We start from the raw sequence: 12,661 nt of genomic DNA, 5'->3' as shown, positions 1-12,661 counted from the left end.
TTGTTTAAGTAGATAAACTTAGGGGGCATTCGGTTGGTGTGGTGGTCTATATGGGGATTCGAACCACCGATTCCCGTGTTACCTCCGGCTTGGTCGAGTGTCCCCACAGACAATTGTCTGTGTCTGCGGGTGGGAAGCTGGATGTGGGTATGTGTCCTGGTCGCTACACTAGCGCCTCCTCTGGTTGGTTGGGGTGCCTATTCGGGGGGGGGGACTAGGGGGAATAGCGTGATCCTCCCACGTGCTATGTCCTCCTGGCAAAACTCCTTACTGTCAGGTGAAAAGAAGCAGCTGGCAACTCCACATGTATCGAGGAAGCATGTGGTAGTCTGCTGCCCCCCCCCCCCCCCCCGGATCAGCAGAAGGGGTGGAGCAGAGATTGGGACGGCTCGGAATAATGGGGTAATTGGCTGGATACAATTGAGGAGAAAAGGGAAGGGAGGGGGGTCCAAAAAAAAGTAGATAAACTTGCATATTGTACGTTTTTAAAATTAAAGATTTAGATGTGAAAATAAGAATGTAAAACCTTTGCCCAACAGAGGACACCACCATACAGCACAACCTACCTAAGTCAAACTGTGTAACTATATGACTTTAATGTCTTGATGCATGATCAATAATCCAGGTAAGAAAATCCCAGAAAGTTGACTGTTCATCTGGACACAAAGTTTAGTGGGGAAAACGTTTCATCACTCGTCTAAGTGACTTTGTAAGAGACTGATGAAGTCACTTGGATGAGTTATATATGACTTGAACAACACATTTGCTTCCTCTAATCATTGATTCTCTTTCCCTGTTTCTCTCTCTCTCTCAGGTTTGTTATTCTGCGTGTGCACTCCCATGGTTTGATTACCATTGATCTGCAGTGTTATGAAGGGGATAACACTGCGCAAATAGACAATGTAGGTGACAAATGAGCTGCAGTTCTTCTCATACTTAAAAGAAGACCTTCACAAGCAATACCACACTTTTATTAAGAAAGATGCAGCTTAACTGACACCACGCATCTTTTCACTGCCTCAGTCATAGCAAGTCACTGATGAGCACATTGTGCAGAACTTTACAATGTTCAAAATACTAAATTGTTTCTCCACAGCTTCTAAATGCACTGGAGAAGAAATTAAAAGGACTCCTACAAGGCAATATCAGGAGGATCAAAAGGCAAGTATTTAGAGATGCTTGCTCCGCTCACATTTGCTGAAAGATGATCTCTGTAGCTTATGCTCAAGCCTGAATGATGCAGTAATGTCTTATACATTTGCCGCCATTTTCCCAAAGGTTCCCAGCTCTCTCCCGTGGGGCAGCTGTTGATCGGTACTGGCCCACAGCTGATGGCAGACTAATGGAGTATGACATAGATCGAGTGGTGTATGACAAAGATTCTGCTTACCAAAATATTAAAATTTTGCACTCTCAGCAATTTGGAAACATCTTGGTGCTTAATGGAGACATTAGTAAGTACAGACCACACAACGATGCACTTTTTTGTTTTGTCATATGTCATTTCAACTTGTAATAATAATACATCAGACTTATACAGCACTTCTCTAAATACTTAGACACTTTACATCAGAGGCACAAGCAGAACAAAACTTGTAGTCACAAGGAGTAGAAAAAACAGTTGACAGATTTCACAGATAGGCTACAGATACATTTTTGGGTAACTGTCCAGTCTTGACCTGAAAATGTATTGTCAAATACCTGATGTAAATTTGGGTTATAGTTGATATACTGATTATTGGTTGTACTTGGTATCATGGCGAGTCATGCAGAAATAATTAACATGCCTAAATCAAATATGTTTACCTGACAGACCTGGCAGAGAGTGACTTGGCCTACACACAAGCCATCATGGGTAGTGGGCAAGAGGATTATGCTGGAAAGGAGGTTCTGATATTAGGAGGTGGTGATGGAGGAATCCTGGCTGAGACTGTCAAACTCAAACCAAAGATGATCACCATGGTGGAAATATCCTTTTAAGGAATATCTACTCCTGAACTTTGTCTTCACACGTACCTGACCCCCCCACCCTTGCAGCTTTTTATGCTTCTAACTTTACTAATTCATTATTATTTGTCTTTTACTAAGCATCTATGCTTGATTTAGCATGCCTTGACAAATAATGTACATTGACCAAATGGTGATAGATGGATGCAGGATGCATATGAGGAAGACTTGTGGCAACGCCCTTGACAACCTCAAAGGAGACTGTTATGAGGTGAGTATTAAATATTGATAGTAAAACTGGAGCTACTGATTTTTAACATTTTGTAAATAAAATTGATGATTGAACAAAAATATGACCAACTATAATTTGTTAGCCTTTTCATTAAAAACCAGTCTGGACATAAAACTGGCTCATTAGTCAAGGCTGGTTGAATGTGTTTCTTAATAAGAGGTACTGTGTCTTTCTCGGCAAACCAGGATTGAGCCATCATAAAAAAGCCCCGGGTCAGTAAAAATAATAAAATCATGACAAAAGATTTATCAGATAAAGATCTAGCAGTTATTTTAACAGTGTAAACTTCACTGATAGGAAGAAAGGAACAGTTTGAGCTGTTTGGAGAGTGAATTGTTATGCAAGTTACTATCTTCCTAAAACAAAAAATCTGGGGGGGTTTTTTTCAAACAGAAAAAAACAAATAACACATGTTGAGCATTCTGCTAGATTGTTACGTTCTAAAGTTGCCTCGTTTCTGTGTGTCTCGGTCATCTCTCTTTTTAGATCCTAATTGAGGACTGTGTTCCTGTGCTGAAGAAGTATGTCCAGGAAGGGAAGATGTTTGATTATGTCATTAATGACCTAACTGCTGTTCCAATATCCACAGCACCAGAAGAAGGTTTGTATGATATCATGACAGAGGTTAAAATTTTAACATCTGTTTCATCTTTAACATCTATAACGTCTATTTCATCCACCTCTTTGGTTTTCAAATAACATTTTTCTCAACCCATACATTTGCTCTCTCTAGATTCCACTTGGGCATTCCTGCGTCTTATCTTAGATCTGTCAATGAAAGTGTTGCATCCCAGTGGGAAATACTTCACACAGGTAAGTCTTCCCAACATCAACCATGTGTAGCAGGTGATGAAACCAATATCACTCATAGACTCTGTACTGGTTAATGTTAGCCAGTGAGTATAATGATTTTTTGGGCCATATCAGGTATCTTAAGGCTAGTGTACATCAGCTGACTTTTGCCCCGATTTTAAGTCCCCGACGGAACTCCGACTAATTTTACAGTCGCAGAATAATCTTGAAGAAATCGTCGCAAAATCCCAAGTCTGTCAGTTTTAACAATCCTGTAATGTGAGATGGTCTAAGATGGGATTTTTCTGTCCTGCTCCAGTCTGGAAATTGTCAGTGACCTACCGGAACATTTCAAAATGGTTTGATTTTGTCGGGGGTCTGTCGGACATGCAGTGATGCAACTTTTCGCGTCGCGTGGATTGCCAACTGCCAATGAATGAGTTTCCAATAAAACCAAACGCCAACCGCTGTTAAACCCAAGGAAGAAGAATAAACAACCAAAAACATGGCGGGGAAGAAGTGGACTAGACAACAAGAGATGTTGTTGGAGCTGTGGCGGCAACACCTTTTCTCACCACCTGCCTTTTTAGTGTTGCGGCAGATGTTTACCACGACAGAGAGGAAAAACATAAAAGGTGGTGCAAGATCTATTCTGATGTTTTCCCTCCATCCAAAGAGCACCTTCTTTCCACTTATTTTAACTGCCTCTGAATGCTGCAGCCCCCCTACTTTTACATGTTTATAATCAAAATAACATATTAGCTAGCAGTCAGGCATTATTATGTGAAGGTGTTTGGTGAAATTTTCTCACCTGTTTAAAGAAAATCAGCTTCTTAGGACCGGTTGTGCTGACGATCACTGATGAACGTCCCGGCACACTACGTTGCCATGACAAATTGTTGTAACACTAACAGCACGAAGACTTGAAAAAAGTCTTTAAAACATTTTTGTGATGTGCGATGCGACCCCACTATGATACTCTGTCCTTTCTAAATCGCCTAGAGTGTGCTCTATCAACAACGACAGTCTTCAGACAGTCGTTAAAATGTGAGCTGCTCTCCTTTTATAGGATTTTTAAAAGATTTTAAAACTCGTGTGATGTACACTTGGCATTATCAGTCATTATGCAGAAACGGTTAAAATGTCTGATACAGGGGTGTCCGGGTAGCGTGGCGGTCTATTCCGTTGCCTACCAACACAGGTGTAGGTTGCCAAAGAATGAAGCCTTAGCTTGACGCTATAATGACGCCTCTTGTCTGTATCCACAGCGGAAACAAAAAAAAATATCCACAGGACCACTCTGTAAAGTTTAACTGTTTACTTCGACACAAGATATACTATTTGGTACAGAACAATTGTCGATTAGCAAAAAAAAAGTTAATAAGAACAGGAGTCCGAGAGGTCAAAAAACTTTGTGGCTCCATGCTCTCCTTGCCTGCCTCCACCCCCCATTCTTCTCCAACTCTCCTCACAAGAGTATCAAAAGACAATTAAAGGTGCATGCAGTTACTAAGAAGCAACAATTATTCACACACCTTTTAAGTGCAAGGAATCAAACAATTAACATATTGCATTACTGTAAATATGAACTGTAAATCATTGCATGCTAATTAGTCAAATATTTATATTTTATCAATAAACTGCATTTAGACTGCTACATTACCAGCCCGTAATTGTTATCAATGTCCTTGAAACAATTACTCAAAAAATGTTAACTTAAATTAAAGGAGCCTACATGCTAAGTTACTTAGTTAAAGTTCAATTATCTAAAGAAATCTTCTTCTCTTTTATCACCACATCCCAAATGAGGGACTTGGCTTCAGAACAGTTCATCAATTATCCTCAGATTCTTGAAGACATAGCTTCATTACTGGGCGAGAAAATTCATTGGTCTTGGTCTGAACTTTCACTTGACAAACAAGGCCTTTCTCGTCAGGAAAAGTCTCCACAATTCTTCCAAGTGGCCATGAATTTCTGGGTGACGGGTCATCCACAATCAGCACCATATCACCGACATGGACGTTTCTTCCAGGCGTGGACCATAGTTGATGTTCTTGGAGCTGGGGGACGTATTCTTTGCACCAGTGTTTCGAGAAGACATCCGCGAGGTACTGGACCTGCCTCCATCTGCAATTAGCGTACTGGTCATCCTTGTTAAATACTCCTGGTGGTAGCTCGGGCTTGACCTTGAGTAACACCAGGTGGTTGGGCGTTAAGGCTTCTAAATCATTGAGGTCTGAAAATGCCTTTGTAATGGGCCTGCTGTTGATGACAGCCTCAGCTTCACACAACAAGGTATGGCGACCTTCTTCATCAAAAAGTTGTTCCTTCACTGTGATGTTCAGAATTTTTCTCACTGAGCGAATCAGCCACTCTCAGCGTCCTCTGTTGTGAGAACCTGCTGGAGGATTGAAGTGCCATTGGACACCCTTCTATTGCAAGTGTTTCACGATCTTTCTGGTGTTCCATTCTTTGATCGATTTCTTCAACTCACTATCAGCCGACCGGAAGTTGGTTCCATTATCTTCGACTTGTCGTCTTCTGGCAAGAAATCTTCTAATTGCGTTGAGGCAGTGTCAAGTGAAGACGCGACTTCTAGATGTACGGCTCATATAGTGAGACACGTAAAGGTGACACTGTATCTCTTTATTTGCCCTCTTTCTCTTTTCACCAGAAATGGGCCGAAGTAGTCGACGGCAACTGTTTCTTGAGGATGTCATCCATGAATGCAACATATTCTGTACAAAACTTGACATCTCTAAAGAATCTTTTCCGTAGTTTCAGCGCACGTTGCTCAGTGACTGATCTGTTATTTTGGCTTACACAATGACTTGTTCCTCACCGGAAGGCAAACACTGTAATAACCATTCTCAAGGCTTAAGGTTCGGGACACCGTGTTAATAAACGGGTGATCATCCTTGGACATTTCGATGTCCTTGTTTTGTCCAGCATCTGGAAAGTCCTGCTTGGACTGCAGTTGCCAGAGCACTTCTAGCTTGGCTACTGAGATTCAATTTGCAGTGACTTCCGTCAATATGTTTGTCTCCCATTACATCGCTTCCACCTCTGAGTGGTCTATTTATCATCCAGCTTAATATTGTTCTCATGACATATGGTACACCATCCATGCTGCCGACCACTTGTAGTGGCTCCATTGCCCTGGGAAAATTTGCTCCTATGAGTAATCCAACCTCTGCTTGGATAGTGGGAAGTTTCACCTCTTTTAGGTGAGGCCCACTGTTAACATCCTCTTGCCAGGGAATACTATCTTTGGTTACAGGGATAGTTTTCTGTGAAAACATCTCTGAAAGTTTGATAAACTGGTTTCCATCCAGGCTACTGATTTCCAGTCCAGTCACAATGCAAGTGTTCATGACTGATTCATTCCCACTGTTCGCAAAACAATGCTTGTATTGTGTCCATTCACACACTAAGTTGGTTTATCAGTGACTGTAGCGAAAGTAGGTGAGCTACCTGGGTCCAAAAATGCATATGTTGTCACTACCTTGATTCCCTTTTGTCCCTTGACACGCACTGGAATGACTGAAAGAGCACAATCTTCCTTACCGGCCCCAGTGACGCCAACGTTTCTGTCATTTGTACAAGGGCACTTGATATGGATTGTTGTTAACAACTTTATTTTCCTGTTTCTTCTCTCGAGTCTTTAATGTTCATGTACAGCAGTGTGGGATGTAGTTAAGAGCATTCTTGACATTGAACTTTCTCTTTGCAGCTGCTACTCATGTGACCATGTTTCAAACATGCAAAACACAGACCTTTGCTTCTCAAGAAGTCAATCTTTTCTTTGTGTGGCGTACTCTTGAGTTTTTTGCAGACTGTGAGGCTGTGTTGCTCTCCTTTGCAATAAACACAAGGCTTGCTGTTTGTGTCCACTGAGACAGTTTGTGTTTTTCATGTTGCTTGTTTGTCGTTTACTGTCTTGACTTTGTTTTCGATTCTGGGGGGGGGCAACGGCTGTTGTGAATACTTTCTTTGGTTTGAGTGTCTCTGCATATTGTGGTTTTGGTCTCTGTCGGACTGGGTTTCTCATGCTTGTGGTGGTTTCTTTTATGTTTCCATAGAGTGGGTGTAATATATACCTAACTTGCTTGTTGACAAAGTCCTTGTACTTCATTCTTTTCTCTTTTTTTTTGTAAACCACTGGCAGACTTTCTTCAAGTTTCTATGGCAGCTTTCTCGCCAGTGCCTTTATGTTAGCTGTGTTGTCCAAGTCTTCCATGTAGCTAATATGTCTTGTGTTGGAGCAGCCTGTGATGAATAATGTGAAGAACTGTAGCGCAGCGCCATCTTCTCGCTTGATTGTCTGCCAATCCAAAGCCTCCTTTATGTAGGCCTCTGCTATCTTGTAGTCATTGTCAAAAAAATTTTTTAGCATTCGTTTTGCTTTAAAGTGATACTGACATCAAAATCTGAAAATTCCTATTGATAGGCGAGTTAGAATGTGACCACAGACAACAGCGTGTCTGCAGCCACTCGATAGAGATCTGTGATTGACTGTAGATGGTGTCCAATGACAAATTGTGCTGGTGGATACGTAGACACAAGTCAATTTGCATATAGGGTGTGTCCATAGTGAGATGCTATAAAACCACGGAGAAGCCGTTCTTTCACCCTCTCCTGCTCGATACTTGGCGCGAGTTTGTGCTATTTTGCTGAGACTTTATTATCGATCTTGCTACGACGTATTGCTATCTATCTGTTACGGCCCCAGTGCCGTGTGTTATGTGTGCAATTACCCTCGTGAATACAAACCTAGGGTTTGTATTTATGGGAGGGGGTGTTACAGCCCTAGTGCCATGTACAATTACCCTCTCTCGTCTACAAACCTAGGGTTTGTTTTTATGGGAGGGGGTGTTACGGCCCTAGTGCCGCATGTCTGTAATTTTCCCTCTCCAGGTAATGCCCCGCCTGCTGTGGAACTGCTGATTGAGCCCAGGTGACCCCAATTGACCTTTCGCAAAGTCCCGCCCCCCTTAGTTACTGTTGCTATGCCCTTCAAGCATTTCAGAACCATCCAGGAAGTAGCTGGAAAACACCAAAACATGAAGGAAGAAATCAGCGCATTCCCAGAGAAAATAGGTGATGTATTTTCGAGCAATTCATCCCGTGAAAGGCAGAAGGGGCTACAGTATGCGGTGGCGGGATACGTTCAGAATGTTAAAAGTAAAACTGACTTGTGTGGACTCCGGGCTGCTGGGTGCAACTGTAATTGAGCGTAAAGCTTACCGGATGCAATCAAAGAATGAGAAACCCCATCAACTAATTCTGAAACACACTGTGGACCAATTGTGCTCTTGCACTGTAGGGTAAGTTACATATTTCAGCTATTATTGGTATATTTTTGATAATCCATTGTCAACATCACCGTATTATAGTGTTGATTTTGGCCAAGGTTCCCCATAGCGTTCTTTTATCTAGGCTTTTTCAGGGGTACTGTATGGGCTCCTGGGGGTCGCAGGGCGGCCATGGACATGCCCTGGGCCGGGGGAACCGCCCCATGATTCTTTTTTTTTACCTTCGGACCAGAACCAGTATTTTCAACAAAAGAAGCCAAACGAGATGCCTCCGCGGGTGGGATGACTTTTCAGAATGACCAGTCCCCACCTGGAGCTCACAGAGGGGGAGAAACATTTAAAATAGGCCAGATATGAGGAGGTCAAACTGGCCAGAGACCATCCCAGCCGACCCTGCCCGCGGGTCTTTATGCTCTGAAATGAAAGGTGGAACCTGGCTAACCTGTGACAAGCATAACAAAGTTATGTTAGTGGGCTGGCTGTCATTAGCTATCATTAAATTAGGTATCTCTGGCCACAGACTAAGCTGGTTACATTCATCAGGTACATTAATAATGTTATTTTGTTAGTCAGTAATACGTTGATATGTTAATAATGGTAATAATCATTGTGTGGGAAAAAGTAACAGTAATAATACGTTAGCTGTATTAGCTCTCAACAATAGCTAGTAGCAAGTTTAGCTTGGAGCAGACAGGTATTTTTGTTGATAATGGATGGATTAAGCTAGCCATGGGGTCTGCTATACTGCAAAATCCATTGCGCTTCTTGCATTCTATGTTTCGTGAAGGGAAAGAAAATTACACCCCCCTCCAAACTTTTCAGATATCTAGTATCCGATTTGCAGATCCCATAGGCACGCCGTTTCAGCATTTTGCTGTGTGTTTGAAAGCTTGACGGACTTCCCTCACATAGAAACCGTTGCTAAGGCAGGATTGGACAAGCACCGTTCTGGGGCGGTACTTTGCGAAAGGTCAATTGCTCATCAGCTGGGTAAATACCTTGGAGAGAGACACCCAACAGCACCAGTGGGCCATTGTTGGCAGCCAGAGTGAGACGGCCAGTGGGCCATTGTTGTCAACCAGAGAGTGAGCTCCTGTGTCAGTACTCTATATTCATTGAGAAGGAGGGTGAAACCTGTAGTGCTCGTTCGTTTTTCTTTTTTTTTAACAAATAGAAAAACAAACAAAAACACTACAGGTTTCACCCTCCTTCTCAAGGAGTGTAGAGTACTGACACAAGAGCTCACTCTGGTTGACAACAGTGGCCCGCTGGCCGTCTCACTCTGGCTGCCGACAATGGCCCACTGGCACTATTCGGTGTCTCTCTCTCCAAGGTATATACCCAGCTGATGAGCAATTGGGGTCACCTGGGCCCAATCAGCAGTTCCACAGGAGGCGGGGCATTACCTAGAGAGGGAAAATTACAAGCATGCGGTACTAGGGCCGTAACACCCCTCCCGTAAAAACAAACCCTAGGTTTGTATTCACGAGGGTAATTGCACACATAACACACGGCACTGGGGCCGTAACACTATCTATCTATCTATCTATCTATCTAAATATCATCTATCTATCTAACAGTTACTTGTATCATCGAACATATCATTCGCCAAGTTGTATTGCACTGCTGTGCCGTAGGCCTACCCGCATGGTGGTAGCTTATTAGCTAGCTAGCTAGTTAGCTCAGTGATTCAAATCCTCGCGCCACTGAATTTCTCTTTTTTTCTACGGCAAGTGACGAGCGGTACTGAGCCCCATCCACGCGAACACCAAGCCACACCCAAACGACCACCCAGGAAGAAAGTAGCCAACATCATTGAATTCAAAAAACCACACCTATTTCCGGTTATGATTCAAACTCCCAATGTTAAAAAAAAAGTGTTCAGAAAGGGCATGTCAGTCTCTCTTTAACATAACCTGTTGAAGGTTCCATGTGGATGCAGCTCTTAACCAATGCATGCGGTTGTCCACTTGTGTATTGCAGCAAAAATTGTAGGCGATCACGATTGTCACTAATTCCACGTTCAATAGATCTGATAAAGGATTTATATTCAAGCGGGTCACCCTCGAATGTTGGAATTGTGAGATCACAAAGTCCCGATGCGTTGTGATTCTTCACAAGGTATTCAGTGACGTTGGCTTGCTGAGAGATGACCTTGTATAGACTATCAAGAACTGGTCCGTCACTGAATTCCATGTTCGACGCAGGCGAGGCTCTTGGAATGCTGGCTGAACGTTGTGTTTAACATTATGTGTAGGCGAGGCATGCTGTGGTGGTGGTTGAAAGGTAGCATTCACCTTTGGTTAAGCCAACCTGTTCATCAACTTCAACGATGCTCATGTCCGCTTGTGTGTATTCATATTTTTGCAAAATTTCCATTTTTGCATCCGACTCAGCAAGAGCAGTCTGTATTGCATGCATCTCCTTCCTAGCCTGTATTGCAGCTTCTATTCTTTTTTGCTCAGCTTCAAACTCCGCCTCGCAGTTTTTTTCAAGCCTCCTTGTATCTTTTCTGTGCATGCCAATCTGCTTCTTCCTCTTCTATTGCAAACTTCTCCCTTAAAGCTGAAGTCTTTGCCTTTAGTGATGCGTGTTCCATCTCTGCCTTTAATCTGACTGAGGAAGATGATGACAACACGATTCCACATTGTGATCCAGGTCTACTTGGGCGTTTAGGGGTTGATTTTGATTACGAGGACCTACAATATGTGATCGTTACTCGTCTATCACACTCTTCAGCCTGCGCAGAGCGTTTCATGACCTCTTTCACCCACTTCTCGCATTTCCTGAAGAAATCATTTACTGATTTATTTTTAGGATCAAACCAATTCTTCTGATTACCCCAAAATTCGTCATCAGCCATACATCGCCGCAAACCAGAATTTAGGTCGGAAAATTCTTGATGTAAACAATTAAAGTCAACACGCAATTTATTTTTTAAAAATGTCGACATTTGCATCGCCTTCCATTAATTGCTCGATTTGCTTTACCATGCTAGTTAGCTGGGATAGCTTGTACCTGCGTGCCTGGACCTGTCTTGACTTGTGTTCTTCTACAGCCTTCTTAGACATTTTTCACGATCCCTTTTTCACTGTCTTGTTCAAGCGAAATTATCCACAATTAGTAAAAACGTGGAAGCGCCGTAGAATGAACTTCACACATAAAATGTGTTCCATTGCTTCCTTCCGCCGAGGAACGTCCCCCCCCCTTGTGTGTGTGTGTGTGTGTGTGTGTGTGTGAGAGAGAGAGAGAGAAACCGCGGTACACTCGCTGTCGCCCTCGTAGGCTAGCTTCGATTAGCAATCCGTGGCAAAGTAAGGAAAATACGACTTACAATTTGTCGTCTTCTTGTCCTAAAACCACCGTGGTGTCCGTGCAAAGTTTCCTCCTTCCGTAGTCCATTTCGAGTCAGGCCGTTCAGAATTCCATTAATCCGTGCGGAGCTAGTTTTTTGACTGATAGCGGTTTCCAAAGAATGAAGCTTTAGCTTGACGCTATAACGACACACCTCGTCCGTATCCACATCAGAAAAAAACCATATCCGCCGGACCATTCTGTAAAGTTTAACTGTTTACTTCGGCACAAGATATACTATTTGGTACAGAAAGATTGTCGATTAGCAAATAAAGGTTAATAAGAACAAAAGTCCGAGGTGTAAAAAAAAAACCCAGCGTGGCTCCGAGCGCTCCTTGCCTGACTCCGCCCCCATTCTGCTCCAGCTCTCCTCGCGAGAGTATCAAAATACACTTAAAGGTGCATGCAGTTAAATCAAATTAAACCAAAACAATTTTATTTGTATAGCCCAATATCACAAATTACAAATTTGACTCAGTGGGCTTAACAGCTACACAACATCCTGTCCTTAGACCCTCTCATCGGATAAGGAACAACTCCCTAAAAAAAACCTTTAACAGGGAGAAAAAATAGGAAGAAACCTCAGGGAGAGCAACAGAGGTTGCAGGATCTCTCTCCCAAGACAGACAGCGTGCAGTGGATGTTGTGTTCACGCAATTTACATAATACAACATTGAAAGAGGATAACAGAATTATAATGGACATAACATTTATGAAGAACATGATGCACAGGATGCCAAGCAGTGTCCACATGTTTGTTACTAAGAAGCAACAATTATTCACACACCTTTTAAGTGCAAGGAATCACACAGTTAACTTATTGCATTACTGTAAATATGAACTGTAAATCATTGCATGCTAATTAGTCAAATATTTATATTTTATCAATAAACTACATTTAGGCTCCTGCAACAGGGATTGCCGGATCGAATCCCCGTTTTAACTCCGGCTTGGTCCACAC

At 42.6% G+C, this 12,661-nt stretch overlaps 1 protein-coding gene across 1 annotated transcript in view; it reads left to right on the top strand.

Annotated features, from left to right (window-relative positions):
- Window positions 1–12,661, top strand: part of sms (spermine synthase) — a 31,885-nt gene that overhangs the window by 15,146 nt on the left and 4,078 nt on the right. Inside the window, exons 3-9 of the mRNA XM_056284972.1 lie at window positions 815–902; window positions 1,097–1,161; window positions 1,279–1,454; window positions 1,814–1,970; window positions 2,131–2,218; window positions 2,726–2,840; window positions 2,973–3,052. Of these exons, the coding sequence (XP_056140947.1) occupies window positions 815–902; window positions 1,097–1,161; window positions 1,279–1,454; window positions 1,814–1,970; window positions 2,131–2,218; window positions 2,726–2,840; window positions 2,973–3,052 (769 nt within the window). The remainder of the gene's footprint in view (window positions 1–814; window positions 903–1,096; window positions 1,162–1,278; window positions 1,455–1,813; window positions 1,971–2,130; window positions 2,219–2,725; window positions 2,841–2,972; window positions 3,053–12,661) is intronic.

Source organism: Lampris incognitus, chromosome 8 (assembly GCF_029633865.1).
Source record: "Lampris incognitus isolate fLamInc1 chromosome 8, fLamInc1.hap2, whole genome shotgun sequence".
NCBI classification, from domain to species: domain Eukaryota; kingdom Metazoa; phylum Chordata; class Actinopteri; order Lampriformes; family Lampridae; genus Lampris; species Lampris incognitus.
The sequence above is the reverse complement of the archived record's forward strand: the minus strand, read 5'-3'. Positions and strand labels throughout refer to the sequence as shown.